Below are 17,255 nucleotides of genomic sequence, written 5' to 3'. Positions count from 1 at the left end.
TGTTTGGGTACCCACTGTGCTCTACTTGTGGAGAATATGACACCACTCACAGGAAAAAGGCCTCCAGGATTTGTACTCATCAAAAACAGAACGCACTTTCGTGAAGATATGTCTGGAAAGGGGCTTTGTGCTCCAAAGGGCCAAGACATCTGTTGGTATCAGTGAAACCATTCCCTTGACCTTTTCTCCAGAAAGTTAAGTGTCTCTTCGCTTTAACCCAATAAAGGCTGTAGGTTCCCTGCCTGTGCTGAGAAACTGTCTGTACCCACAGTCATCAATATATTGGTGAAGCCCAGGTCATGCTCTTTCTAGCAATTTTTAAACATGCTAACCAAGGACTGACTCTTAAGGGGGAATCAGGGAGAAAAATAATTCCTTTTAGTGTTCACTCATGGAGCAGAGGTCGGAGTGAGGGACACTGTATGAATCTGAGTTTGTTTGCCCTGAGGATTAGCCACTAAACACTGAAGATGGCTATTCCTCCAAGTATCCTGTTTAGTTGGCTGGGATGTGAGTCAGGCACCTAGAGAGCTTTCTTTACTGTAACACATTTAATCTTCTCAGAGAACATGTGAAGGTAGTTAAACTTTGTCTCTGATGATTTTATGTAGACTCAGTCAATGATTATTGCTGCCCTATTTTGTGGAGACGCTGTTCTAAGTACTTAGGGTACAGCAGGCAACAGGACACACAGTGGTATCTGGTCTTGAGGTCCTTGGATTTTGTTAGTGCTAGCAGAAAGTGGACAGTATGTGGATTAAATTGTAGGCAGAATATAGGTGATACTGCAGTAGTGTTAGAGGAATCCCAAATGCCAGGTAGTGGCCACCAGAAGCGAGTATGTTCTCTTGTCGAGGGTGGCATTTATGAATACCTAAAGGAGATGAAGACTGAGCTAGGCAGGCATCTAGAGAGACTTCCTGTTGAGGGAACAAGTAGTGTGCAGCAAGCACTAGCAGGAAGAGTCAGTCTGGAATTCAGTCTTTCCCTGTTGTTTAAGAAATGAGGTAGGCTTTGCATATTCCTCATCTAAATTACCCCTGTAGGAGGCTGAGGTGTCAGCTGGCAGAGGACTGTGCCAGTAACCTTGGAAGGGCATTGTAAAGAGATTTGTAGGGAATGGTGACTCTGTCCTGGGTTTCAGTATTTATGAGAATGTGTGAACATTCATAGAACTAGATACCCAGAAAGTCCATTTCACTCCCTGTTAGCTTAAAAGACAAATATTTTCAAAATCACCTTGACACCATTTACTTTAATCTACTTTAGCTCCACAAGTCTGAGTGTTTCTAGCTGTTACTAAATATGAGTTCATTCTGATGCAGCCCCCACTACAGTGCCTTCCCAACCACTGTTGGACCTCAAAAGGGAATCTATACTAGTGGGACACAGGTTGCTCATTGATGCCAGGCACTGTTTCACCTTAATTAGTCACTTACTCTCAAAAGAACCCGGTGAGGTAGGCACTAGTCTACCATCTGAATACTGCAAACAAAGACACCCAAGCACTGTGAGATGAGATCATTTTGCCCAGACACTGTGAACAGGAAGTAGCAGAGCCCATCAGCCCAACCTTCAGGCTAACTGATTCTGTCAGGTAGTGTCTAACACCAGGGGGATGAGACTATGTGACCTTTAACTAACATGTTTAAGGAAAGCCCTGTTCTGGGCATGAACCACCAATCTAGTCAGTTTGCTGGATCTTGCAGCCTAAACAGGAGGATTGACAAGATAAAGTGAACGGGTATTTGAATCCTATATGAGGAAAAAGAAGTCAAAATAGGAGGTTCATGGATGGATCCCAGAATGTGTAAGCCTCCCTGATTGTGAGCAAGGAAATGAACTCGAGATATAAATAAACCCCGCCCCACCTTGTCATTTAACAAAGTCAAAAGATTATCAGCCTCCCTGATTGTGAGCAAGGAAATGAACTCGAGATATTCTGAGACTTCTGAGCAGATACCTGCTTTCTTCTCTGGGCTGATGCCACTGTAGGATGGCTCTTCCCACTCCACACAACTCTTCCCAAGTTGATGCGAAGCCTATGACCATGTGATTGTCCCTCCTCAGGCTCTATTGCCAGGTCAACCTGTTTCTATTCTCTCAACACTCCCCTTTTCCACCTCAGTCTCTGAGAAGTAAGCTTGCAAGGCTGCCAGCCAGAAGGTGTATTTTCCAATCGTATGTGTCCACTCCTGCCCTCTAGTGACAAGTATGTGGCAATGTCATTGCTTTTCGCACTTTGCAACCATTAAAGAAAATGCTGGTCACTTAAATGAAAGAACTGTTATATTGTGATAATAGAATTCGTGTGACCAAGAAGGAATCTAAGTGACTGATGGGCAGGCAGCATACACAATGTGTATACACTGGACAAATGGATGGCCATTGTCTTGTATGGGGTGGATCAGTGCAATGTGAGATTTTACCACACCATGTTAGGCAGTGAACACATTAATATCATCTTTCTGAAACTTTCAAAGGTGAAGACTTTGGACTATGGTGAATAGTATACGAATAAAAAGATGAAACAAAGCAAAACAAAATCAAGCAAGCAAACAAACAAATTTGAAACCCTGGGTAAGGGTCACCTGGGTAAGATAAAAGTCATAGAAATTTTTCACAGTCTGTGTCTCACATAATAACCAAAAAACTTGATCATGACTCTCTTCTCTATAACCCTTCTATAGAGTACTGCCACCACTGTATTAAAGCAAAACTTACCTTCAATATGCCTGTTCTCTAACTGGTATCTAATCTCCATTCCTCTATTTTTTTTCTTGTGAAATTGTGTTTTCCCCCCAGCAGAATGGACCTTCTTTCTCTGCTTCAAATATGCCAATATCTTTCCTACCATTTGCACAAATACTTAACATTCTTCATGTTTCATTTTAAAGACCTATGGCCTATAGTACTCAAGATATGGCTCAGAGGTTAAGAGAACTGGCTATTCTTTTAGAGGACCTGGATTCAGTTCACAGCAACCATCTGATGGCTCACAATCATCTGTAACTATGGTTACTGGGATCTGATACTTTTTTTTTTTTTTTTTTTTTTTTTTTTGCTTCTGGAGATACCAGGCTCACCTGCAATGCATATACATACATGCAGGCAAAACACTCATATGCATAAAATGCAAATAAACAAGTGTTTGTAAAGTATAGCAACAATGGAGAAAGAGATACATTGATCTAGAACAGAGCAGAGAGCTCAGGAATAAAGCTGAGCATTCACAGTCAAGGTGCTAAGAACATACAACGGAAAAGACATACTTTCTACAGAAAAATCACTATGGAAGTAGCTGACTATAGACAGAAATATGAAATTGGAGCTTTGTCTCATAAAAACCAACTCAAGATGGATAAATCAGTATAAGACTGAAAACTGTAAACAATTAGAAAAACATAAAGAGAAACTAATCAATTTTGCTTCGGTGATGATATCTGGAATATGTCTCCCAAATTCAGGCAACATGTAAGTCAGAATAAACAAATGAGATGACACCAGATTGAAAGAAACAATAGTGTGAGAGACAGCTTATGGATTGGCCCATAGTAGTAAGGGTTACAAGAAAACCACTGGTCATGGTTGAGGTTGACCAGAAGTTTATTAGGAGACATGCCTCTAGAAACATACCCAGTTACTTGGGAAGGTGAGGTTGGGTGTTCAAGAGTTGAAGGTCAGCCTGTCTACTTAGTAAAGCTCTGTCTCAAAATTAAAAATAAAAAGGGCTTTTTGACAGACAGAAACATTTGTAGGAGGCAGGTCTAGTGATAACGGTTGAACTCCAACAGGTTGACTAGAGTTCTCAAAAAGAGACTGTTAAATAAACCGCAGAATCTCTTCAGCTCAAATATTGCACAAACTTTTTCATCCAGAAATTTTTAAAGGTAGGCAGTTTGATTCCAGTAGTGACCAGTAGCTTGTTGGGATTAGCCCTTTCACAAGTGATAATCACGAACTTTGGACAAACATTTAAATCAAAATAAGTGATGTTGTCAGAAAGAAACAAAAAGTGGAAGGGAGCTCACCTCGAGGGAAGGGAGCCATGTCACATGTGCCCAGGAGAAACGGAAAGCCAGGCACGGAAAGGAAGCAGAGAGCTGTGGTTTCAATCGTTTACTTAGCAACCAGGCAGCATTTAAACATAAAACAGGCGGGAGGTGGGGGTCGTCAAGAGATGTTTCAGTTCTCTCAGAGGATCAGTCCAGGCTTTGCTCAGACCAGTTCCGTTTTTCATTCTTGCTGACAGTTGTTGATCAGAGTGGCACTTGTCAATAAGCCTACCTATAAGATACTATGGGAGAAACTCCTTTCTGGGGAACCAGACTCAAAACAATAGAAAGTAATTTTAAACGTGTGTGTGTGTGTGTGTGTGTGTGTGTGTGTGTGTGTGTGTGTGTGTGTTCTTGTCCAGTGTAATAGAACATCATCAAATTAGATCATATTGAACCGTAAAGTTAGCCTCAGGGCTACAGGGGCATCTTTGCCAATGAAGTTCTTGCCATGTGCGTATGAGGACTGGGGTTGGTGTCTCTGGCACCCAGGGAAAAATCCAGGCACAGCAGTGTGTGCTAGTACCTCAGGGAGGTGTGGATTGGCCAGAAGGGGCTGCAGGAGAACTTTCAGAGGTGACAGGAACAAATAAACCCCGCCCCACCTTGTCATTTATATTATACTGTAAAGATTTTCTTAATTTTACTCTAAGTAAAATTTATAACAATAAAATATAAAAATGTAGCAGAAAGATATACTCCAGTTCCATGACTTAAGTAGTCATTGTTCTAGATCTCAAATAGACAATGAGGTTTTAAAAATTATTCTTGGGTTTGTGGCCCAGCCACTAAAGGGACCTGACACCAAGCCTGAAAACTTGAGTTCAGTCTTCAGCCCCACAGAGTGGAAAGAGGGAATCGATACCTGCAAGTGTTCCCTGGCTTCCGTGTGTCTGTGTATGTGTGTGTGTGTGTGTGTGTGTGTGTGTGTGTGTGTGTGTGTTTCAGTTATCATAACAAAATACCACAGCCTGTATGGCTTAAACAGCAGGAATTTATTTTCTCACAGTCTAGAAGAATGACAGCAGAGTATTAGCATATGGCTCTGGCTAGGACCACGTCCCAGCTTGCAGATGGCCACCTTTTACTTGTGTCCTTACAAGGTAGGGAGAGTATCTGTCATAAGAAGAGTTCCACTCCCCTGCCAGGGTTCCATCATCAATCCTGACCCAATTCCAGTTACCTCCCACAGGTCTTGTCTCCAAATTTCTTCTCACTGGGGGTCAGATCTTCAATACATGAACTTAATAGGGTTGGGGGGGTCCTCTCAACCTACAGCATTATACATTCAAGAAAATTTGAAAATTACAAATAAGCAAATAAATAAGTGTTACCAGAATGTATTCGCTGCTGTGATTTATTTATAGTTTCTTTTGTGCTACTTTTATATGGCTGTAGTTAGTTTGTACATGTAATTTTGTATTATGATTCTTTTTTAATCAGTGCTGGGGATCTAACTCAGAGCTCCCTAAATACTAGTGCGCTCTATCACGGAACTTTCTGCACCAGCCATTTAAGTTTTAATTTATATATTTATTTATCCATTTAATTTGGAGACTGCCTCTAGCCTCCTGCTAAGTTATTCAAGCTGGCCTTGAGCTCACTGTAGTCCAGCCAGACCTTGAACGGTTGACCTCTGGTTTCTACCTTCAGTGTAGCTGGGGTTGTTGGCATGTGCCAACAAGCTGAGACTTGATATATTTAATATTAATATTTAATTAATATTTGATTAATATTTAATATTGCAGGATGAAACTTAGTTCTGTTACTAAAGATGATTCATATGAACTGTTTTTGAATGGACAGAAACAATTCCCCACCTGACTGTGTCATCCTGTGGCTGAATACTGGGTGGCTTCCCAATGTTTTACCAGGGTCAAAAAGGTTGTGATGAATCTATTATACATAAAATATTTATCTGTTTCTTAGATTATATTTTTTAGTATAGAATTCCTGAAAATGGAAGCTGTATGCTTTTAAAGCATATTGCCAAATTACTCTCTAAAAGTGTGTCCCAGTTTGCACAGACACAAACAATGGGCTGGACATGTGCTTTATCTATTTGCTCTTAAACGGGAGGTAGTTGGTTCCACTAATGTGCTTGCTGGCTTGTTTTCAACAGGTAAACAGAGTCCTGTGAAGCCCACTTCTGGTGGTGCAGAAGCCCTGGGCTCCTCTGACCCCAAGCCCCCTGTAGCTGGCAATCTGCACTTCAAACCTCACCTAGCTGATCTTGTGTGGAAGGAGGCTTCCCACCCATCTCAGCCATGAACTTCCTCCGGAGGCGGCTGTCTGACAGCAGCTTTGTGGCCAACCTGCCCAATGGCTACATGCCGGACCTGCAGCGCCCAGAGAGCTCCAGCAGCTCCCCAGCGTCCCCAGCCACAGAGAGGAGGCACCCCCAGCCCCTGGCTGCCTCCTTGTCTTCTCCAGGATCCAGCCTGTTCAGCTCCTTTTCCAGTGCCATGAAACAGACCCCACAGGCCCCCTCAGGGCTGATGGAACCACCAACTCCTGCCACACCCGTGGTTCAGAGACCCAGGATCTTGTTGGTCATCGATGATGCCCACACAGACTGGTAAGCAGCTTCGGAGATGGGATCTGGATGGGGCTGCCTCCCCTCTTGGGAGGAAAGAATAGAAAGCACGCATTATTAGAGGCTTACATAGTTTCTGACGCTAGCTGGGAGAATTCATCAAAGAGAAGCTCTGTGTCTTGTTTTCTAGGGGCCTTATACTGGCAGAGCCATCTGCAAACTCCAGTTCCGCGTGTATGCTATAAACGTCTTAAAGTTTTTGATATGGGAAACACTCGCTGCGAGTGTTCTGGCGACACATCAGGGAAACTATATGACCTTTCTGAACAAGCAAAGTTTTTCAGCATGAAATATTCCCTAGTTACCTTCTGCTCTGCCAAAATGAGGTTGTTAAGAAGGTTCACGAATCACCAGGGACTCGCTGCTCTTATCCTAACTCTTGGCAACAGATTATCCACACTTACACCCCACTTCCCTCATGTGCTTGACCGCTGATTCTCCACTGGGTGGGGTTGATGAGTTCTCTAGCCTCCTCCAGACAGTAAGTTCTAAAAGCGGTAATCATTCAGCAAGTGACCAATCACGGGGCACCAGGTCAGTACAAGCTGGCACATGGCAGCAGGTGAGGTGCTCATAGGTATCTGCCTCTAGGAAATAAGTCTACACCCCAACTTTGTGATCCTGAGAGGTCACAAATACCGTAAGTCTCAGAAGACATAGTTTATAGTTAAGGACATCGGGCTCAATTATGTAGACCTAGAAGCGCTATGTCCAGAGCAGAGCTGAACCTGCCCAAAACAGAGTTGTTCTGATGGTAGACCCATGCAGTGTTGGGGGGCAAACTCATGTATGAGTATCTCCAGAACTCCAAAGACTGGCACATGGTCAGCACTCAGCACCCCTGGGAAAGCAGACTCAGGTGCAGACTCAGGCTGGGGGCTGTGCTTTGGAGTCCACGCTGACCATTTATTCAAAATGCATTCCTAACGGTCGCAATGTTCAGCAATGCTAAAGTATGTCCAGCTGGTTTAGACGGCAGGCCTCATCTTTGTGATGAGAAGTGAATTCTTTACTGTTAATTGCTTTATGCCTGGAACTCACTATGTAACCCAGTCTCAATTCAAACTCATGGAGCTCCATACCCCTGCCTCCTGGGTGCTGGGATTACAGGTATGAGCTCCCACAGCCAAACTAAAATCATCTGATCTTAACATTTGGGTTGCATGGAAGTTGCCTCTGTCTGGTCAGTCTGAGTTGTCTTCTATTTTCTCCAAGGCTTTTGACTCACAGACTTGTTTGTGTCTGTTGTATGCTGGGACTCTGCCCTTGAAGCTAGGTGGCTTTGGAGGTTTTGCTTCCAGGCCCTCAGTCAGGGGCAAAGCTCCTGCCCATTTACCCAGCAATCAATTAGCTGTGCTATCCTCACTTAGAGTCTCAGTTTCTAGTTCATCAAACGTTTTTTACAACTATATCTGTGTGTGATGTGTATGCACATATGTATGTGTGTGCACGTGTGTGGTTGCATGTACATGCATTAACAGATATTCTCTATGTATAAAAGCTGGAAGTCAAGTGTCATCCTGAACCTCTTTGCACTTTATTTAGAGGCAGAATCTCTCAATGAACCCAGAGCATACCAACTCTTGCTAGATGAGCTAACTGGTGCCCCTGCTCTACCCCCTGCATCACCAGGACTCTCTGCTCTGCCTCCCCAGGGCTGGGATTACAGGTGACCACCACGCCTTCCAGACTTTTACATAGGTTCAGGGATCTGACCTCCAGTCTTCCCAGGCTTGCAAGTGAAATACTTTATTCACTGAGCCATCTGCCCAGCACCTAACCAGACATTTGACCTAATTCTGTGCTAGTTCTCTTACGTCTGCCTCTGCTATCTGTCAAGAACATTGTTTCCTGTTTGGAAGTGAAGTTTAATCATGGGGACCATGGTGTAACAGCTAGGCCACATTCTGTCCTGTCCCTCAACCTCCCTCCAAGCATTGTAGCTCATGCAACTTGCTTTGCCTAAATGTGGTGCCTGCCTCCTCAAGGGACTTTATGGAATTGGCTAACGTGAAAGTCAATATAAAAGTCCTTGGATAGCTACTAAGTGGCTTGTAAGCATATATGCATGCTATTGTAGAGAACTGTGGCCCTCTCTGTGTGTCATTAAAGATGGCAGCAGCACCTACCAGGCACTCCTGATTCATGCCTTTGTCCCCTGTATTGTGCAGAAAAGACAGGGTTCATCCCACTGTGTCTGGTTTCCTGTTGGCGTTCCTTCCTGTTTAGCCCTTGCTAAGCAGATTTGACTGCTCTATATCTGCCCACAGAGCCCGTGGCACTGTGACAAGGCACAGTAAACAAGGCTGAGATCAACTAGTGGCCCCAGTCACGTAGCATCTAAATTTTGACTTTGGTCATAGACCTCCTTAATCTACATAAACCAGTACTATATAAATCTTGAGAGCTGCTCCCCTGGAAGGTGGGTGGTAGAGATAACAGTTTTGGCCTGAGTGGTCAGTCTCTCAGTGTGTTGAAACATCTATTACTTTCTTACACTTTAATTGGGCCTTAAGGACAACAGTGTTTGGTTTCTGGCATTCTTGACCTCTGGTAGGGAACTGAGGCTCGTGGGCTTATCTGGAAGTTGGCTCCATATTCACTGAATGCTTGTGACTACGAGACTTCCTACCACAGGCTCGTCATCTTCTCCTTTGAACTCTGTTCTTAAATTCTTATGACCTCTCTAACTTCTCAGCATCTCAGGGGCATTTCCCAGCTGTCTCCAAATTAATGTTCCCTGATCCCCTTAGAATCAGTCTTGCTGGTTGTGGTGGGGCACAGCTGTAATCCTTGCACTTAGGAGGCTGAGTTTGAGAGGACTGTGAGTTCAAGGCCAGCCTCTGCTACATAGGGAGACTGATTCCAGAACTTAACAGCTTGCAGACACCAGAAGATCCTCAATCCTACTTATAAAAATCTCTAAAAATGCCTGGCCACAGCTACCAAAATTATCCAGCAGGTGGCAGGCTAGCCCCATGGTACAATGTACCTGGCAGAGCCAGTTGCCTCCAGGTCCTGCTTCTTCCCAGCAACTCCTCCTTTGTGGGAAGGTCTCCAGAGAGGAGGAGGTTGTGAAAAGAGAAGAAGCCAGCTCCCACAGCCTCTTCCTTCCCTTTTGAGATGATAATGAGAGGGGCTTCTACTGTCGGGCTGAGAGTGACCCTACCCCCTCATGTCTCATGAGGCTTCCTTGTAAGCAGACTGTGGTGGGAACCCACTACTCTTCTCAGGGTCCAGCTGGCAGATTATTTGAACCTGTGGGTTCAATCAGTAACACCTGAGAACTGGCCAGACCCCTGGGAAAAGAACCTTGCATTTATTTTTTCTTAATTTTCTTCCAATCTAGTCCTTCAGTGGCTACACCCTTGGAGAAAATGACAGACTCCCTCACAGCAACCATTAACAGTCATCAGCTCCCCAGGAAAGGGTGGGATCTCGTGGACACCACCTCTTCTCTCTGATGGAATGTGGAAAGGTCTGTGTGTCCATGGTTACAGTGACAGTGTCATATCAGGGTGAGAACGTTTCATGACAACCCTTGCACCCTGACACTCTTAAATTCTGTGATGCTCCTGGCCTTGACAGGGGATGATATAAATGTCCCAATTACGGATCATCGATAATCATCAATTGGTGATTATGCTTATCAATCTTATTCCCAGCGCTTGTACCAGATATCAATCTTTACGTTACCCAGCATCCTCTAGGGAGGCATCAAAAGCAGCTCCTCTGCCCCAGGCTGAGAGCAACACTCATTTATGAGTATAAACATAAATATTTAGAAGGCAGTTTAACAGCCTGTCCCTTGGGAGAAACAGTAGTGGGATGTTCTCCTTGAGCCTTTCTCAGCCATAGATTTTTTATTTTGACCAGGTTTATAGTGTTTGCATTTTCCGAGAACAGAGATCCCAAACCGCCATTGCTGCAAGGATTCACGGCAGAGTACTTTAAGCTGCAGCTTGTGGAGGTGAACCTAGCCATGCCATGGGTCTCTAGAGAGCTTCTGGCCACCCTACTGGAGGTCTGGCTTGGTAGCAGGTCTGTCCTCTGCAATGGGACGAAGCAGTCAGTCTTGGGAATCACGAGAGAAAGCAGTGAGCAAGTGAGGTAGTTTCCAAGCTCAGTTTCCCTCAGCCTGCTGCCCCAGCAGGCATGGCTCCCTTATGTAGAATTTCCAGAAGTTTCCCTGGCTTCAAGCTTCCAGTCTTGACTTTGTCTCCTGGTTACCTCCAGCCTAGCATTATTGTATCCTCTCTGGAAACAAACCAACCTCTACCCTTTAATGATGCACCACCAGCCTAAACTTCAAGTTCATAAAGTCACAGGCGTGTGTCGCCCTGCCCTGCTCTGCCCTGCCCTGCGTAAGTCTTCAGCACTACATCCTGTTTCCTGTTCCCCAAAATACCCCTTTCCTACTAGGTTTACCTGGCCAATTTCTGTTCATTCTTAGAAGCTTGGATAGGTAAAGATGTTGCCTCTTCTGGGGAACCAACTCTGAGTGGACATCCTGCTCACAGTGCCGGGTGCTCCCTCCCTGGTATAACTTCGCACATTATTCACGACAGCCTTGTGGCTCGTATCAAGCAGATTAGTAATTGACTCTTCCTCAGGTTGCGTACTCATCTTTATATTGTCTGGAGCGCCATGCACACTCAGTACACAGTGGGTGTGTGTTCTGTCCTTATCCCTGTCTGATCAGTTTGACGTTATGAACTTACAAGTACCTGACCTTATTAGTCGGTGGTGCTACACACATAGTGGAAGGGGCCAAAATTCTAAGCCCCATACTATGAAATCTTAGCTCTCTATCAGTATGCTAGAGTCTCTGAAAAGTGAATGCTTTGGATCATTTTTAAAAGAAAAAGGAGAGGCTGAGACGGTCCTAAGTGCGATCCCCAGAACCCACATAAAAAGCTGGATGTGATAGCACACACTTGTACTCTAGCAACGTGGACCTGGACACAGAAAGACCCCTAGGACAGTGGCTATCCCCAGTCTAGCCTACTTGGCAAGTTCCAGGTTCAGTGAGAGACCTTGTCTCAACAATAAGGTGAGCAGGAGCTGAATATGACACACAAGGCTTACCTCTGGCATCCACAGACGCACACACCTCCTCCTTACACACATATGAATACCCCTTGCACATATACACACACAAAAGTAAGCAGGAAGATATGTGGGTGCACCCACCAGGGCCCTATTTTTGAATTTCAGAATAAAATACATTCTGTTAATTAGCAATTACAAAGACCATAACCTGGTGGAGTAGATGAGCCATCCTGTTTGCAGGTTCTCTGGAGAGAGAGGAGGGGCACTGGGACACCTAGATACAGATAAGCCTTTGCCCTGGTGGTCCTCTCTCTTCCCAGTTAACTTGTTCTGAAACTGACTGCAGTTCCATCTAACAGTGACCTGTCTTATGTCTGCTTACCCTACCCCTTTCTTGTTTGTTTGACAAATAGCAAGGGTGTCCTTCATTTGAAGTGCCCCTTAGCCACCATGCATGAAGCCTAGAGGCTGTCATACCTCATTTGCCTGGCAAGGCACAGGTAATGGTGGCCCTGGCTGAGTGCCTGGTGCACTTCTAGGTTGAAAAAGACTGAGACAGGCATCTGGGTCTTCTCTCCCACTGTGCCCCGCCCACTCCTAAATGGTGTCGTTGTGTTTCTATGCATAGAGCAGCACAGATGACAGAGACAGTGGGAAATGTGCAATGATCTGGGAAATTATTGCCAGTGACAAGGTACGAGTGTGACAATGAGGACTGAACTTGGTGGAAGGCTTAAATCCCACTTGCTCTCACCTCGAATTCAACCTAACAGAAAATCATACTGGCTCTCGTGAAGACAGTTACACAGAAGTCATAGGCGCTATCAGTACACAGCATTGTCCACCGGCACTTCCCAGGGGACTGACCAGGGGCTGTTGTCCAGGTAAGGAAGCAGTAGAAGATCCTCAGACCTCCTCAAGGAAACCAGAGTGGCTGAGCTGGGGTGGGATAAAAGCCACCTTCCTACCCAAGCCTCCCATGCTGGGCATGAAGGAGATGCTGGACAGTTTGGATGGAGCAGAAGAGCAAAGACACACAAGAGTCAACAAACTCCAAGGATCAGCCATGTCCTCATCATTACATAAATAGCTTTATGAATGGGATTAGTGTCTTTTCCTGTTACTGGGGTAAAATTCTCTGACAAAAGCAACATAAGGACCAACAGCTCCAGTTTGTGACTTGTTATACTGGGGGACTCTCAGGAGCTGGAACTTAAGGTATATGGTTACATACATAGAACCCACAGTAGAAAGAGTGAGCATATTGCCACCCAGCTTGTTCTCTCCATTTTAAATGGACCAGGGTCCTCTGCCAGGGAATGGTCCCTTCCGCAATTAAAATTGGTCTTGTTACATCAATTAATATAATTAAGGTAATCCCCACTGGCATGCCCAGAGGTACACCCCCCCCAGGTGAGTCTAGCTTCTGTCAAGTGACAATGAACACTGACAATCCCATGCTCTCCCCTTGCCAGGCGGTGCGCTGAGGGGTTCCCATCCATTCTCTAATTTAGCTCTCCCAATTTCTGCGTGGGCACTTATACTATTCCTGTTTTATAAATAAGAAAGCCTTGCGCCCTACACCAAAGCAGATGTTACTGGCATTTTGGGATTCAGCAAGGGCATTTGAGGACAAGCCTGGCTGTCACTGTGTTCTTGCTGCCCTCCCATCTGCACCTGATGCTCAGGACCTCCTGCGCGGTGTGTGAGTAGGCTCTGGCACCACCCACCTCCACATGCACACATATCCAGCATGTGACAGCTGAGAGAATGGTAGCAGAGCTCCATTTACACCTCAGTGGCCAAGCACAGAAGACCAGTGACCTCACCCAGGAGGGAAGTGCCCTACTCCACCCAGGCGGCCTCACCCTGCCAGAGCCCTTTGAGTGGCTGACTGTAAAGGTGCCAGGAGGAAAGGGAGTCCTTGCAGGCATCCAGACACTCATGAGCTCAGACGGGCAGAATGAACGTTCTGTAAAAAGTTGTTCTCGGACACACAGAGAATATTCTTCCTCTTTTTAAAGTACCAAGGGAGCTCAGGCAGAGACTTTTCCATTCTGTTTTACCTGCTTTGATATAAGTTGTCACTTCCAGGAACATATGTCAGATGTGTATTTCTTTGAGAAGGGGAAAGAGGATTAAGTTCTAGAGAATTTCCATCTGGTAGGTGGCAGCTCAGAATTAAGGCCCACGCCTTACTTTCACCATCTCTTTGTCTTGGCCAGTTTGCTTGTGAGCCTGTTTCTTTATCTGTAACGTGGGTGGTTGTACTATCTCTGTCCCTACCTCACTGACCTCAGGGGTGGGGGTATGATAAAGCCCCTAGTAAGAGTTCCTTTTTCATCTCTTTCATGTGACTTTGTTTAAGCACATGCAACTTTTCCACCTGAGTCTCAGCCTTGTGCTTCCACCATTAGCTCCACCCTGAGCCTGTTTCTCCCCTGTGTAACAACTAGTGTTTTGAGCACGGTACCTACCACACCATAAAATCAGTGAGATGGGTATTTCATTAGTGAAGAGACAGACACCAAAGAGCTTCTGTTTCTTCTATAAGGAAGGGTCTCTTCAAAGACACTTGGGTGCTCTGGAATTCAGGAATGTTCTTTTATGACGTTCTTGGTATTCCCAAGGCTCCTTGCTGCTTCCCTTGGTGGAAACAGAATGACGCTAGTCCTCTACTGAGGGGTCAGACTGCTTCTGGCTGCTTGGACAACAAGACACCGTGGAGCATGTCTCTGAGGACTTGCAGTGGGCCTAATTGGTCCCGCAGTAACCAGGATATTCTGCTGCTACCTTTGCCACCAGCAGGTGGCGGTGTGATCTCAGAGTTGGCATCACCAGCACTGGCCTATGGGAAGGTAGCCTAGTGACTTTTCTCATTTATATGACCAGATACCTGATCAGAAGCAACTTACCGAGAGGAAGGGTTTATCTGGGCTCAGACTTTAAAGGTACAGTACGTCGCGGTGGGGAAAGTATGGCAGGAGGTGTGGGAGGCAGGTACATTGTGTCAGCATCTGGAAGCAGGATGAGATGAATGTTGGTGTTCAGCTAGCTTTCTCCATTCTAGACCATCTGAGAATCCAGCTCATGGGATGGTCCCACCCAGAGGTGTGTTTCGATGGTGATTCTACAGGCCATCAAACTGACAATAAAGATTACCGTCGAAGTAGGATTGTCAGCGTGAGCAAATAAAATCACGGGTTATCAAGCCGGTGCGGAGTGAACCAGCCTAAGGATATAGAGTGAAGCACAAGACTGACATATGCTAAACATTCATTTACTGTTTATTTGAGATTTGAATTTCATTGCGTGTCCAGTATTTTTCTCTCCGGGAAGAAGGTAATATGTGAAACAGCAAGAGAAGAGGCTAGCCTCTGAGATGCCTTGCTTTCTGTTTGGGGAGTCAAATCAGGTCTCCTGACTGGCCCCATCCTCCAGAGCACAGCTTTCTCTGACATCACCAGCAGGGAGGGAGATAAGCCCAGAGGACAATCTCCAGCCAGACTCCCAGGTCCTACTCTCCCTTTCAGTTATGAGACCTTAGTCAAGTCTGACCTCCCAGCCTCACATTCGTCCTCTGTGAGGCGGGACTACAGATTAGCTTTCCTGAAGGGTGAAGATGATGCCCTGGCTGAGGTCACTCCATGGCTCAGCCTGACATAATAGGCCCTGGGATGGTAATTGTTATTATCAATTAATTGCAGCTACTAATTGCTTGTGAATATAATATCCCTGGGAGCCAGGGGGAAGGAAACTGCTTGGCATGCTTCTCAGTTCAGCTGGTTGTGCTGGAGGGCCAGCTTCCAGAAGCCCTGGAGGAGGGGTGTCTAGGCCCTGGCAGACTGGCAGTCGTTCTCTGAGTTACAGCAAGGGCTCCAGGTCAGTCAGCTGGCCCTAGAGTAAATGGAGACGCTTAAAGCACAGATGCACAACTCTGCTGTAGCCCCCTGGCTCTGGGGAACAACTCATGCCTGTTGCCACCATAAGGTTCTCCACTGCATAATGCAGCTGTTGATGTGGAGAACTGTAAGAGGGTTCTGGTGAAACGAAGAGAGGAGGGGTCTCATAAACGGGGTGTCACCTTCTATTTGCTTTATTTATTAACTCAAACATTCCACCTGACCCCACCTGGGGGGGGGGGGGCTTCAGTGCTGGACATTAGCCCTGCACCTCTGCCCTCCCTGTATTTCTCCCTGCCCTAGTGTCCAGGGAGAGGGGAGGGGCCTGGACATTCCCCATCAACCAGTTCTGTTGCCTGGAGACAGCTCCGTTTTCCCAGGCCCGGCCCCTTTTATCAGGGAGACAATGTGTACACACAGTGAGGGCCTTGTGTGGCACCCAAGCCCCTAGCCCTTTGACTTGAAGAATTTTTCAAGTGCTGACCCTTCTTCGTGAGGTCTTCATGCTGTCCAATCCAAGGGCTGGTGTCTCTGTTCCTACCCAGCTCCAGTGAGTAGAGACTGAGAAAGATTGTTACCTCCACCTTGCTCTTGTAGAATCTTGGGGGGTGGGGGGGAAGAGCTTCACCCTTGGAACCTAGCTAGAAGATACAAGGAAAATGTCTTTGAACAGAAGAAAATATGGAGAAAAATTTCTCCTAAATCTCTTTCTTTTTGCTGATTCTCTAAAGAGCTTGACTGAGCCATGAGATCTCAAATGTAAATGGCGCCTTTCGTCCCAGAGCGCCTGTTTCCTTTGATATCACCATGTGGGTGAGTGAAGACCATGTCTCTGGATGAGTGTTTCCATTAGGATGATTATTTGCAGCTACCACCCTAAACTTGTATAAAGTCAAGTCATTTGTAAAGAAAAGAATTATCTTTGGTCAGCATGCACAAAACGATGTTTCACTGGGTATATATTGTGACGTTCTTAGAAGGAAAAGAATGTGTAATGATTGGAATTCTAGAAAAAGTCAGCCTGTAAGGCCTCTCCAGAGATGTGCATACATTGTATATGCATACATGAAGTGTTGTTTGCCCTTACACTTAAAAACAAATTCTTGGTGACAATTAAGCCTGGCTTAGTCTACTCCTTATCTCTTGAGGAGACTTTGTGACAAAGCCACAAATGTTGTGTATGAGAGGGGGGCTTGGTTCTGTCAGGACATGGGCCAATTCGAATTGAGGAACCACTTCTAGTCGAAGTCATATATCACAGTGGACTCTGAATGCCCAGAATGGAGCCAGGGACCTGCATGTTGACAATGATGGAAAAGCAATCTTAGAAGAGCAATCAAAACAGAGGGCTTACTACATGGTTGAAACGAATAGAAACAAGACCTCTGATGGAGCAGTGGAAGATGGAGATGAAATTCAACCTGATAAACAGAGCAGGCCAGACACACCTACAGCTCAGTATAAGTACAGTTAGCTGGCAAAGATCAAGGGGAGGTGGGAAAGGGGCGAGTTTCCCATTATGTGGAAGAGTCCAAGTTCGTTTTGGCAGCTACTTATTTGTGAAAGTAATGAAGGGCTCAGACCCCAATGATCTTACTCTAGAAGCCCTTAGAGTGGGCTCTAAACTAAAACTTTGGCTCTTCTCCTCTC

At 45.5% G+C, this 17,255-nt stretch overlaps 1 protein-coding gene across 4 annotated transcripts in view; it reads left to right on the top strand.

The window, feature by feature from the left end:
• Syn3 (synapsin III) overlaps window positions 1-17,255 on the top strand; it is a 426,170-nt gene that overhangs the window by 23,212 nt on the left and 385,703 nt on the right. For all 4 annotated transcript variants that reach the window (XM_076919818.1, XM_076919816.1, XM_076919817.1 and 1 more), the window contains one exon: window positions 6,178-6,633. In XM_076919818.1, coding sequence (XP_076775933.1) covers window positions 6,323-6,633 — 311 coding nt within the window. In that variant the 5' untranslated portion in view covers window positions 6,178-6,322. The remainder of the gene's footprint in view (window positions 1-6,177; window positions 6,634-17,255) is intronic.

This window comes from Arvicanthis niloticus, chromosome 22 (assembly GCF_011762505.2).
Source record: "Arvicanthis niloticus isolate mArvNil1 chromosome 22, mArvNil1.pat.X, whole genome shotgun sequence".
NCBI classification, from domain to species: Eukaryota; Metazoa; Chordata; class Mammalia; order Rodentia; family Muridae; genus Arvicanthis; species Arvicanthis niloticus.
This window is presented reverse-complemented; position numbering and strand designations above follow the sequence as displayed.